Source organism: Marmota marmota, unplaced genomic scaffold, assembly GCF_001458135.2.
Source record: "Marmota marmota marmota unplaced genomic scaffold, marMar, whole genome shotgun sequence".
NCBI lineage: Eukaryota > Metazoa > Chordata > Mammalia > Rodentia > Sciuridae > Marmota > Marmota marmota.
The window spans coordinates 1,485,070-1,498,037 of record NW_026000016.1 but is presented as its reverse complement, the minus strand read 5'-3'; the positions used below and the strand labels follow the sequence as shown (position 1 = coordinate 1,498,037).

At 36.2% G+C, this 12,968-nt stretch overlaps 1 protein-coding gene across 1 annotated transcript in view; it reads left to right on the top strand.

Moving 5' to 3' along the window:
• The window catches only part of Mrc1 (mannose receptor C-type 1), an 86,781-nt gene that overhangs the window by 59,643 nt on the left and 14,170 nt on the right, over positions 1-12,968 (top strand). Inside the window, exons 18-23 of the mRNA XM_015483400.2 lie at positions 311-378; positions 1,700-1,800; positions 2,493-2,635; positions 3,335-3,449; positions 6,469-6,635; positions 10,100-10,202. Of these exons, the coding sequence (XP_015338886.1) occupies positions 311-378; positions 1,700-1,800; positions 2,493-2,635; positions 3,335-3,449; positions 6,469-6,635; positions 10,100-10,202 (697 nt within the window). The remainder of the gene's footprint in view (positions 1-310; positions 379-1,699; positions 1,801-2,492; positions 2,636-3,334; positions 3,450-6,468; positions 6,636-10,099; positions 10,203-12,968) is intronic.

The window sequence follows — 12,968 nt, the reverse complement described above, 5'->3', positions numbered from 1 at the left end:
TATATATATTTGCTTTGGTAGCCAATCTCCACTAGCTACTTTGTTTTAAAAGGTGTTTTCAACACCTAACTATTATGGACATTTGATATTATGGTGAATGACTTAAGAAATTTTCTTTATAAATGTGGGTTGCTAAATTGTATGTATATCTTCTTTTTATTTCTATGAAAAGTATACCTAAACATACACAACATTTCCTCATGAACCTTAGAAAATATTCCAAATAGACTTGTTAACATGTAGGTTTTATTTAAGAACTTGATTATTATGTGGTCGTGAATTGAATTTTATGTAAAATTTTATGTTCCAGATAAACAGGAATGGTGCACAGACACCATATTTTATTGGTTTATTGATCAGCTTGGATAAGAAGTTTACGTAAGTAAATCAAGCTAAAACAACTTTTTTTAGGATAAGTTGTTTTGGGTTTTGCTTGCTGAATGCTTTTTAAAAAAAATATACAATATTTTTGGTCTGAAAAGCATCCTTAGAAAAGTAAAAAGTAATTATAAATGATCCTATTAAATATTTTCATTGTTACAAATTCTCAACTAAAATTGGGTTTAATCTTGCAAAATGTAAACTTTCTATCTTTCAGCCACCAGTAAATCATTGACTAGGAGATTATATTAGATAGATATTAATACTAAATTTATTTAAAAAATTATGATCCCATTAGATTAATGGCACCTAGAAACAAAGGATCCTTTTCTGACTGCTGATCCACACCAACTGCTCAGCTGCAGGATTTTGAATACTCTTTCAACTGCACGAAGTACTTTCCTTTCAAAACAATGATTGTTCTGCTTTTTGTTGGATAGAGAAGCCAAGAAAAACTGTGCAGGAGGGAAGATATTAGTACAGTTTTGGGGTTTCTTTTCTTATTTATTAATACGTATCTGAATTTGAAGAGGAGATATGGCCTCCCGGCTTATGCATGAACATCTTAGCCACATATGTTCCATGGGATGTTTATTAACTTATTTGAGCAAGGGACGTAACTTCAAGCTCATTATTTTTAAAGGACCTACTTTATCATCTCTAAAATGAGAAGGCAGGGTCTGGTGATTTCTTTTCCTCCCAGCTCTCAGTCTTTGCGTTTCTATAACTTAGGCAAATAGGCATTGGCTCATCTACCTTACAAAGAACCAGAGTGGCCATAATACTCAAAGAATGGGCCTAATGAGATATTCTATATTCTCTGCCTCTCTATGGGTGGTAATGTGGGAATTGTGCCTGAAAGGTACTGTGGAGGGGTTTCTGCTTCTGGCCAACTTCCAGAGCAATTGGGATCTTCATTTCTTTTCCTACTTCAGGCCTAAAGGTAATTTCTTTCCAGGGAAGCGAAAGAAGAGGGGGGAAAAGTATTCATCATTCATATCTCTCTAACACATTTTAGTGGACAATTTACTAATGACTGATGATATACTAAAACAAAGATAGATGATGTTTTATAAGATTAAATCCAATTTGATATTGTTTGTGAATTTGACCCAGAGGCATGAGGATTGCTATAGAGGGGCACGGTGCCAAGGGACAACCAAGTGCCTGGGCCCTGAGATTTTCCTGCTAGTGTCTCTGGGTTCTTTCTTCTATTTGCTTCTTTCACTTTGATTGACTTGCCATTTCCCATCTCCAGGTTGTAGCCTATTATGTTACTGAATGAATTGTTGCAAAATGTTTGAATTTTCTTTTCCAGTTGGATGGATGGAAGTAAAGTGGATTATGTGGCTTGGGCCACAGGTGAACCCAATTTTGCAAATGAGGATGAAAACTGTGTAACCATGTATACAACTTCAGGTAGACAACACACAAATCTTCTGGAGTTTGTTTTGTGCTGTTATGTGTCATTTCCTACATCCTTAGGGTGAAAGTAGCAAGTGTGCACTTAAGTCAAGCAAGAAAACAGGACTGTTCTAATCTTAGTGGCATAGCTATTCAATTTATAAAGAGAAATGTGTAAGGATGCTTACCATTTAACTAATAAATGATAGTCAATCTTCTCATTTCTTCCCCATTTTAAAAACATTTTTTTTCATGATCTTACTTGTGACAAATATCCAGAATATGTTTATCTATCACCTTTATCTCTTTTTCTAGCTCCTTTATTTATTGCTCTAAAATGGGAATAATGACCTACTCTGATTTTGTGAGATAATGCATCTAAAATTGTACAGATGCTTAGATATTATTAGTTTGTTATTATTAGTAGTGATTGTTAATTAGATAATGTATCTGCAATACGAAGCACATGCTTGGTTCATAGAAATCTCTACAAAGTTGAACTATTATTGGTCTAAGGCATATTACATGGATTCTTCTAGTCACTTGTGAAAAAAACCCCCATTTGATTATATTCATAGAAATCTCTATAAAGTTGAACTATTATTGGTCTAAGGGATATTACATGGATTCTTCTAGTCACTTGTGAAAAAAAAACCCATTTGATTATAAACATGTAAGTCTAATTTAACTATTTTGCTCTTTGCCAGGGTTTTGGAATGACATTAACTGTGGCTATCCAAATGCCTTCATTTGCCAACGACACAACAGCAGCATTAATGCCACTGTTATGCCTACTTCGCCCCCGAGTCCAGGTGGCTGTAAAGAAGGTTGGAGTTGGTACAATAATAAGGTATTAGGAGAATTCTTTGTAGTCTTGACATCAACCAACATGGACAGTGACAATGTAAATCTCTCAGATCAAGGTTAATTTTTGCTTGCTCAGCACTTTAGGAAATTTTTGGCAAGTATAACTGAAGGTTCCTATGACAGATTCTCAATAGAGCTGGAGTTGTGGCTCAGCAGTAGCACACTTGCCTGGCCTGTGTGAGGCACTGGTTCGATTTTCAGCACCACATATAAATAAATAAATAAATAGAGGTCTATCAACAACTAAAAAAATATTTAAAAAAAATTCTCAATAGAAATTGAGGACATACTTGAGATATCTAAATCATTGTATGCTTTATCTCAAGGGAGAATAAAATTTTGCAAAAAGCTGCATAACCATAATTTTTAATCCCTATTTGGTTGTTAATAAAATTTGTATTTAGCTCTAATCTTTTACATATATAGTGTCCATCTACAACTATATATATATANTATATATATATATATATATATATATATATATATAAATACTTTCACTTTTATATGTTTGTTTTTATGTGGTGCTGAGGATGGAACTCAGTGCCTTACATGTGCAACCAAGTGCTCTGCCATTGAGCTACAACCCCAGCCCTTTAGTTCTAAGCTAGATGAATAATTTTGATTTCCATAGAGCAAACTTTATTATCTTTAATTAACCCCTGTTTTTCTCCTTCCATCTCAGTGTTTCAAAATCTTTGGATTTGCTGAAGAAGAAAGAAAAAATTGGCAAGAGGCACGAAAAACTTGCATAGGATTTAAAGGAAATTTAGTATCCATACGCAATGAAAAAGAGCAAGGTATGCAGGCCATTTCCCAGTCATGGATAAGAATTTAAGTATGTAAGTTTGCTCATGGAATGGTAAGATCACCGATTGTATCTTTTTGGTTTTTCAGAGTAAAAACCAGTAAGGGGAAAAGGAAAAAAACCCACCACAACAAAACTTATTTAAAATGATTTTATTCAGTTGTAGGCATCATGCTGGGTCTTTTACATAAATCCTTTTCCATTTTCATAGCCACTTCATGAAGCAGGAATTATTATTCCAGTCGGAGAGTGAGGAGATGGTGTTCAGAAAGCCTTGAGTCAGGGAACTTGCCTGGTAAAAGTGAAGTTTGATATCAAACCCAGCTTCAGTCACATGCCGATTTCACTAAATCAGTTTGTTTCCCAAAGAGCCAAGGATAAGTGGTTCCAAGAATAAAAGAAAAAAATTGCTGATTTCCCATTTACTTCTCCTCTAGTCACATGATCCTATAACTTATAATATAATAAAATGGAGAAATGTGAACTATGAACAATTTAGAAAAAATTTTTTTTGATAAAATGTGAGGATAAACCAGAGCAATGAAGTGCATCAAAGGAGAGACCTTGTCATGTCCATATAGCAGATGGTAAAATTCATTCTACTGTCATCAAAGATAGGTACTGAATCACTTTGTGTGGTCTTTGGCGGGGCTGCTTTGCTAAGATAGGTATTAGGTTAAATTTATGATTTATACTTTTGCTTATTTAGTTTTTTTATGTGGTGCCAGGGCTCGAACACAGTGCCTCATGCATGGTAGGCAAGCACTCTACCACTGAGCCACAACCCTAACCCAGTGATTTGTACTTTTTAAGGAGGATGTTGACCAACTGCAGGAGATTCAGACTAATGATAAAGGGTGTGGAAACCACTGCAAGTGACTCATGAATAAAAGACCCTGATGTTAGACAGTTTGGAGGATTATCCTGAGCAGCTCTGGAAGGAAAACCTAGGACCAAGGAGTGGCAGTTACAGGGAAACAGATTTAGGCTCAAAATGAAGAGGCCATCCCAATAGCAAGAACTGATCAGATAGGAGGCTTCGTGAGGAAGCTGAGGTTTCCCAAGGACACAAATGCTTAAACTGGAGGACATTCAGGTGCATATGACAGAGCCAGATGTATTGGCTGCTACACAGTATAGGAAAGAGGTTCATTAAATGTTTGTTGTATATATACATTTCTGAGGATGTTATAGGAAAAAAAATATAGACTGGATATTCTCTATATTTTCTTTGTTCTGAGATTCTTTGACTTCCCAAATCACTTACTACCAAAAACTGATGTTTTCAAAAGTATAAGAAAGAAGGAACTAGAAACCTGCCTGGTGCTCTCCCCGTGTTTATTGTATAAATGCTGTCATGCGCTCTTCTAGAACAAATTGTACCACAAACCAACCAAGCATTCAATGAGAATCTTTGACAAGTTCAACAACTTGCCAGACACCCAAAGAAAAGGGTCAAACCATAGGACACGTTACAAGAATATTACATTCACATTTCTCTAACTGGCCTCCACATTTGGGGCTCAGCTACCCAGCAGAGGAACACAATAATGGATTTCCTCTCTTAACCACAAAGTGCTGATTCCTGGCATAACAAAATTAGAACGTGGGTAATAGAGATGTACAGAAGGAAACAATTTTCAGATAAAATAACATTATTCCTGGCAAAACAGGCACACATTGTTGAATTCTTATAGTGGCTGTTGGCAATGAAAAAAGTCGGATTGAATATTGGCAGGTGGAACTTTTCCACATTTCATGTCAAGTTGGGAAGAAGGCAAAAGTTAGGATCTTATTCATGAAGCAAAATAAAACCAAAGTAAATATCTGCCCATGCTCTTGTTTCTCTGAAACATGTCGGAAGAAGTATTTTTTTTGTTATTGCTTTTTTACCTTTAGTTAATTGAGAAAAAAATTAAGTCTCTGGGTAAGGTGGTTGTTGCCTCTACCTCTCTGCAAAGAGTCAGCATATGACAATGGCGGTTCCTTGGGACTGTTGGTTCATCAGTAAACAGGCCAATGTATCTCTGTAGACTTCGAGTGCATTTTCTATTAGTAACCCCAAGCCCTTAGTCATTTCATTTCCAATTTACATTCAGGAGCCATGTTCAAGCATAAATGTTTGCAGACTGCTTTTGAGCAAGTCTCATCGCCTTAGAAACCAATGGTTCGGGAACAGTTGCTGGCAGCAGAAGGCAGCTGATGCAATCAGTGGGCATGGGCTAATGGAAAGGAATGGGGCACATGTGCATTAAACCTTTTTATAGCTCCTGGGTATTTACCGCTGTCCTCTCTGCCACAGAACTGATAAAGGAACAAGAACCATATTGTACTACATGATCTGAATTTCTCTAGATCTCTTTACCCAATGATGGAAACATTGCAGCCTCCGATGTGATCTGTTCCAAGCACACTCAGCAAATGACCACCAATCCCTAGGAGTTGCCCATCCAGAAGGAAGCCCACTTGGGTTGCTCTTTGCCTTCAGCAATCCGAGATACAGCTAGTTTGAGAACCTAATGCTTCTTATTTAGATTTTTGGAAGTTTTCTGGATTAAGAGCCTTCTCTTCCATAGTGGTTATAATTGGAGTATTTTATTTTCGTGATTAGGAGAGCTACTAATTCATAGGATGACATTTTATGAATTTTTAAAAAGATGTACCTCTTTCTGCAGGATGGTAGGGAACCACAACCCAAATCAAGGTGTACAACAGGGGAGTGGGGCATGGGATGAACTTCAGCCTCCTTTGAGTCCCTCACCCTGGTGCCTTGCCAGTAGCCTTGATAAAACCTAGTCTTTTATTGTTGGAAACTTTTCAAAGTCCAAAGTTCAGTGGCTAACATGATACTAAGGTTAGAATGTGTTTATTTTCATGGTAAGTGCTTTTAAATAATAATAAAGTCTTGAACACAGGTTCTGTATTTTAAAATGAACATATTTAAAAATATTTTCTATATTTTGAGTGTTAACCCCTGAGGTTTAAAATCAGTTTTTGAAACTTTCTTTTAGCATTTCTTACCCATCTCATGAAGGACTCCACTTTTAATGCCTGGACTGGGCTGAATGATGTGAATTCAGAGCACACGTTCCTTTGGACAGATGGGCGAGGAGTTCATTATACAAACTGGGGGAAAGGTTACCCTGGTGGAAGAAGAAGCAGTCTTTCTTATGAAGATGTAAATATGACTTTCAGATCACCTCTCTATGCACTATCGGGCTTCAGTAGAGTCATCTTATTATTGATTAACCTCCCATGGTAAAAAGTCTACAAGAGTACTCTTTAATTTGGTCCATTCTTAGAGCTTTTAATTATTTCAGACCTTGAGGAAGGGGTTTCTGTTTGGTTGGGAGCTCTTTGCCTTGAGGGATGGGTGACAGTGAGCAGTAGAAAAATTGGCTTTCTAATAAGAAGGGATTGCTGGTAGTAACACTTGAACCCAAGTTTTATCAACTTTCTTTCCATTAGCTGTCCATTGCCCCTTGCAGCTGTTGTAGTATTTGGGGTGCAGGTCTGGAAGCTACTATTGCTTCTAAAGATATCATCAGCATCATCGTTATCATTATTGAGCTCCTATTTACAGGAAGTTTTATGTGCTAAACACTGTGCTAAGTGTTTTTGTACATGAACCAAAGACTATCACTTCTTTATTACTTTTATTCTTATGTAATAGAACTGTCACCCTGCTGGTGTCAAACAACTGCTAGGAATTGTAAAAAGCATGAAGAAATGTATGATTTTGTTTTTACCTTTAAAAGGCTTGCACTTAAAACCACAAGATTTTTGGAGTAGAGCAGAGACTGTGAGTCGGGCTAATGGAAGAAAAGAAGAACTAAGATTGTGGATGTGGATGGGTGGAGAATCTTTGGAATGTAGGACTTAAGGGTATGGGATAGTTAAGGCTCATGGGACAAGGATGCTGGCAGAAGGGAGGTTGACAACATAGCTGCATGATAGTGGGATCTGCCATCAGCTGTGACTCAGGAAATGGGTTAAAGCTATGTTTACTTCACAGGGACACTTTCATCATTTGCATTGTTTATGAACTGCAATCACATTTAAAAAAATTAAATTGGTATATCATCGTTGACTTAGTATCTTTGATAGAATTTTCTTTAATTTCTAAGAATTTGGAGATTTTCTAGCTAATAATGATTTCTGGCTAATTCCCATTATAGTTTAGTGTGTCCGATTTCTTCTCTTTTTTAAAAAATATTTATTTTTTAGTTGTAGTTGGACATAATACCTCTATTTTATTTATTTATTTTTGTGTGGTGCTGAGGATCGAACCCAGGGCCTCACATGTGTGAGGCAATTGTTCTACTGCTGAGCCACAACCCCAGCCCTAATTTCTATTCTTTTAAATTTGTGAAGGTATGTTTTCTGGAGTGAAAGACAGAGAAAGAAACAGAAAGAAAGAAAATGCACACTCTGCATTTTTCCTATATTTGAGGTTAAAAAGGAAAAGGAAATGGAAGGAAGACAGAGGTGGAAGTTAAATGATCCCAAACTCACTTTCTGAAGAGTTGGGCTGGGTGGAGCCAATGGGGTAGTCCATGACCTTGTACTTAGGTGAAATTTCAGAAGCTGGCCACTGCATTCATGTCCTCAAATACCTTTATGTGGTTAGGAGGCTACAGCACCAGTAACTCAGTTCTATGGAAGGGTGAGTTTATCTAGACGGATGTTGTAATCCATAAACACAACACACACACACACACACACACACACACAAGCACACACAAACACACCCATACATACACCAACCAGTTTCAACACTAAGAAATATGGATTTTTTTCCTTGACTGAAAGTCCAGAGTCTGAAAGACTAATTACAGTATTTCATTATATCTAAAGTATAATACCTAAGGTAACATTGATTGAAAAATTCACTGTTATTGTATGTGCCACTCAAAAAGAATAACTGCCAGTTAATCTCTGATGTGCTGCCGACTATGATATGCATCTTTTGTTTAGAAATGTTAATATGTGAAAAATATGCATCTTGAAATTTGTAAAGTATGATACATGGTTCACTATCTCCTTGGCATGCTGGTAGATTAGGAAAGTTCCTGGCATTACATCCAATCTTCCATTCCTTTGTGGCTCTTTATCAGCAAGAAGCCCTTTCCCTGGCAGCTCTCCTGCCTCCAGGGCACTTTACATATCTCACTCTTTGGAAACCAGTGAAACTTGGCATTAATGTATAGGTTTAAAGCCTAAGTGCCTGAGTTTGAATGCTAACTTTTTTATTTATTAGCAGTGTGACCTTGGGACCAAAATGTGACCCTGTGCCTCAATTTTCTCATCTTAAAAATGGGCACAATAATAGTACTTACCTCACAAGATGGGCGGGAGTTTACATGAATTAATACGTGTCTAGTACTTAGACCAGTGTCAAACATTATGAATGTAAACTGTAGTCATTACAATGTATAGGTTAAAAAAAGCCAATGGCAGGTACAGATTTCATGAGACTTTTTTGGTTTACTTTTGATTGTTAAACTATTCTATGGAATCTTGGAATTAAAAACACATTCACAACTAAACAAATGGAATATATTTACAGCCCTGTCATACTCCCTAGTAAAATTACAAATAAGATGTGAAACTTTCTGGCTGTACTAACAATTTGTTCTGAAACTGAAATAATACTTTTATAAATTAAGTTAGTGATGAACAATAGGAATTGTACTCATTTCCCTTTAATCATAGGATACCTCCTTCTGGGTTTGTATAATGAGAATTCATATGGGGAAGATACTGTGTTCTCATAGTAACTTTGATTCCTAAGTTTTCGTAGCAATTAATAACATTTCTGATAACAAAGTTTCAGGCCTGTCTCTAAAATTTATCCCAATCTGTTTGGTTTTCAAATCAGAGAGCAAGGGTTTAAATGTGAGGGATCTACATAGAACATGGGTACAATTGGTTGGAAAGTAATGATGGACTGAATATACTGTAATGAGGACAACCTTAAAACTCCACAAAGCTAAGAATACCAAGGGACTTTTTTTTTTTTTGCTTATTAATGAGCTGTTTTAATAGTTATTAATTCATACTTTTTTTTGCCTCTTAATAATTTTTTATTTTGTAATTTAGTATTTTATAACTAATAAAGGTAATTCATATTAATTACTCTATTTTACCCATACAACCATTCTATATGAATAATAATATTCTCATAGAAATTTGTAATATATTTTAATTAGTTAATTAATTAATTATAATTAGGTATATATGGCAGCAGAATGCATTTTGATTCATTGTACACAATTGCAGCACAACTTCTCATTCCTATGGTGTTACACAATGTAGTGTCTCACCACATGTGCAGTCATACATGTACCTAGGGAAATGATGTCCATCTCATTCCACCATCTTTCCCCCATGCCCCCTCCCCACCTCTCCCTCCCTTTTGGCTCATCAAAGTTCCTCCATTTTTCCCATGGTCCTCCCTATTATGGATCAGCATCCACTTATCAGCAAGAACATTCACCCTTTGGTTTTTTTGGGATTGTCTTACCTTGCTTAACATGATATTCTCCAACTCCATCCATTTACCTGCAAATGCCATAATTTTATTCTCTTTTAATGCTGAGTAATATTCTCTCTTTTTTTTCTTTATCCATAAATATACAGGCCGACTGTGTTGTCATCATTGGAGGCAAATCAAGAGATGCAGGAATGTGGATGGATGATACCTGTGACAGTAAGCGAGGCTACATATGCCAGACTGAGCCTGGTAAGTCCTGCCAAGCCTCACCTGCCTGTGGAAGAAAGGGTTTAGAATGTGTTTTGAAATACTGGACCATTTTTGCACATCAATAGGTTTGTTTGTTTCTCGATTTAATCCATCTGAGGCTGTGATAGAAGATAGAGTTTCCACTCTTCATTCATGAGTCTGCTCCTCCTCATTACAGAAAGCTCTGTGCAGATAAAACTTGACATGGAAACCTAACTTTGTTAGAAACCTGGAATATTGTCCTACTTGTACCTTGTTTTTAAATGTCAGCACAGGAATACTACAGTTCAACTCACAGAATGTGAGAACAGAATGTACAAAGCATCACATCTGACTCATTATTTGTTTTCTATCCTGTATCATAAAAAATGTAGATATCTGCCTTAAGTTTCTCTTTTCCTAGGAAAGCTGAACATGATTCAATAAAAATATAAGAGAACATGTGGATATTTACTGTGAATCAATATAATGGTGCCAACACATTGCAATGTTTAGTGAAACTAGAATAATGATGTCTAGCTACACAAAAGAATCAGAAATTTAAAAATCGATTAGAGGTGAGGGTTGAGGGTAGGAAGGGGCTTATCCTGAGAACAGCCCTCAGAGGATGAGACTGAATTAGGAGGGACTTGTTCTCCCAGACCTGACAGATTGTTCAACACTTTCTGGGGAATCAGGAAACTAATGTTAACTCATGAGAAGACTGAAAGTTAGCTGAGGCCATATCCCTCCCTCTTTATACAGATTCAATACCTGTGGATCAAATCAGATGCAGATCTTTGATATTCGTATATTTGGAAAAATAATTGCATTTGAACTGAACACATACAGATGTTTTCTCTTGTCATTATGCCTTAAGCAATACAGCATAACAACATTCACATAGCATTTGCATTGTGTTAGATATTATAAGTAATCTAGAGATGATTAAAATATATAGGAGAATGTGCATTGGTTTTATGTCATTTTTATTTTGTTGTTTATTCAATTAATTTTAACTACTATTTAAAAACATACAATATTGTACCTGTTAAGGGAGTACCATGCAATGTTTCAGTACATGTATATATTATGTAATGTTTAAATCAGATTAGATGTCATTTTATACAGGGAACTGGAGCATCTGCAGATTTTGAATCCAAGCGAGGAAGGGATGTCCAGGGACCAATTCCCTTGCTGATCCTAGAGATGCCTGTACTGTGGCCCACTGTACATGGACTTGGGCTGCCAGTAGTATCAGAGCTGCTGTTTGTGCCTGTGTTCTTTGGGCAAAGAGGGAAGCTCTTTTCAGAACTGAATAGTGATTCACAAGCTTGTTCAAAATCTTCTTTTTCCTATTTCTCATAAACATAAATGTAGAATATTTTGCCATGCATAATATATTTTCAAAATTTTATGACTTAAGGAAAAGTTCACAGTGTTACAGTGAAAAAAGATAGCATATCAAATTGCATAAGCTATGAACTATCAAAATTGCTATCCCCCTCTTAAAAGTCAAGAATTAAAAAGTCTACGATAATATGAGAAAATAGGAATAAATCATTATCTTCAGATAGTGAGATAAAAGGCAGCTTAAGTTCCTTCTTTCTGGTATTCTGTATTTTTCAAAACCTCTACAACTATATTATCTAGATATGAAAATCTTTTAACATAAAGAAACATTGTTTTAAGGAATACATAAGACATCTTCTTTGCTATGCTCTAACCACCAAAAACAATCTCTTGATATTTTAATTTTTTTCCTTCTACTTTTTTAAAATATGCTTGTTTTTATGAATAAGTAAAATGGATATTATATCAACACAAGATGGCAGTAATAGCAGAAGAAAGGGAGGCTGCTCCCTTGCTGGAATGAAGTCACCTCATACCAGGCACAACCCAGAGAAAGTTTTGGGTCCTTCTATAGTAACAGAACAGGGCAGGTGGTGGATTGGCTGGTATAAAGTAGAAGAGGTCAGAAAATGGGCCAGGACAAAACCAGGTAGGCAAGGATATCTAGAAACCTCGGCCAGGGGGCACCTTTTCTGTGAAGAGCCTGGTTGTAAATATTTTACCTTGTGCCAGATGCTAATGTCTGTTGGGACTGTTCAACTCTGTTGTGGTCATCGACAATCATAAACACCATGTAAACAAAGAAATGTGTCTGTGTTATTTATGGATGCAAATCTGAACTTCATATCATGATTACATTGTAAGCAATATTCTTTGCCAGCCCCCCCCCCCCGCCCCCGCGCCATTTAAAAGCCTTTAGTTCATGGGCTACAAAACCAAATAGGCAAGATTTAAAGCTCTGGCTGCTTTTTGCTGACCTCTGCCCTAGGGCATCAGCTAAGGCAAACAAAGACAGTCTTTGCCTTGTGTCTTGTTTATGTGGCCTGGAATACAGGCAGGAACATAAAGCATTAGGAACCCACGCTAGGATATTAAGGAGGAAAGATCCAGAGCTGATGTGACCCTGGCTTAGTTTGGATAAGAGGTGAAGTCCTAAGGAAGGACCTAGAAAATCACTGGTAAGAGTAAAGCTTGATCCTAGACCAAGGGTTAAATGAACCCCTAACTTGAGTTTGTAGAGCTTCACTTTAGAACCTATAACAATCTTGTGAAAAGTGAATTACTCACAGGTCGAGTCAAACAGGTATGAATAGATGCAAACTCGTGCGTGGATGGCATTTCTTTCATCCAGATATTAGATCACATTGAATTTGAAATATATATATATATATATATATATATATATATATATATATATATATATATATATATATA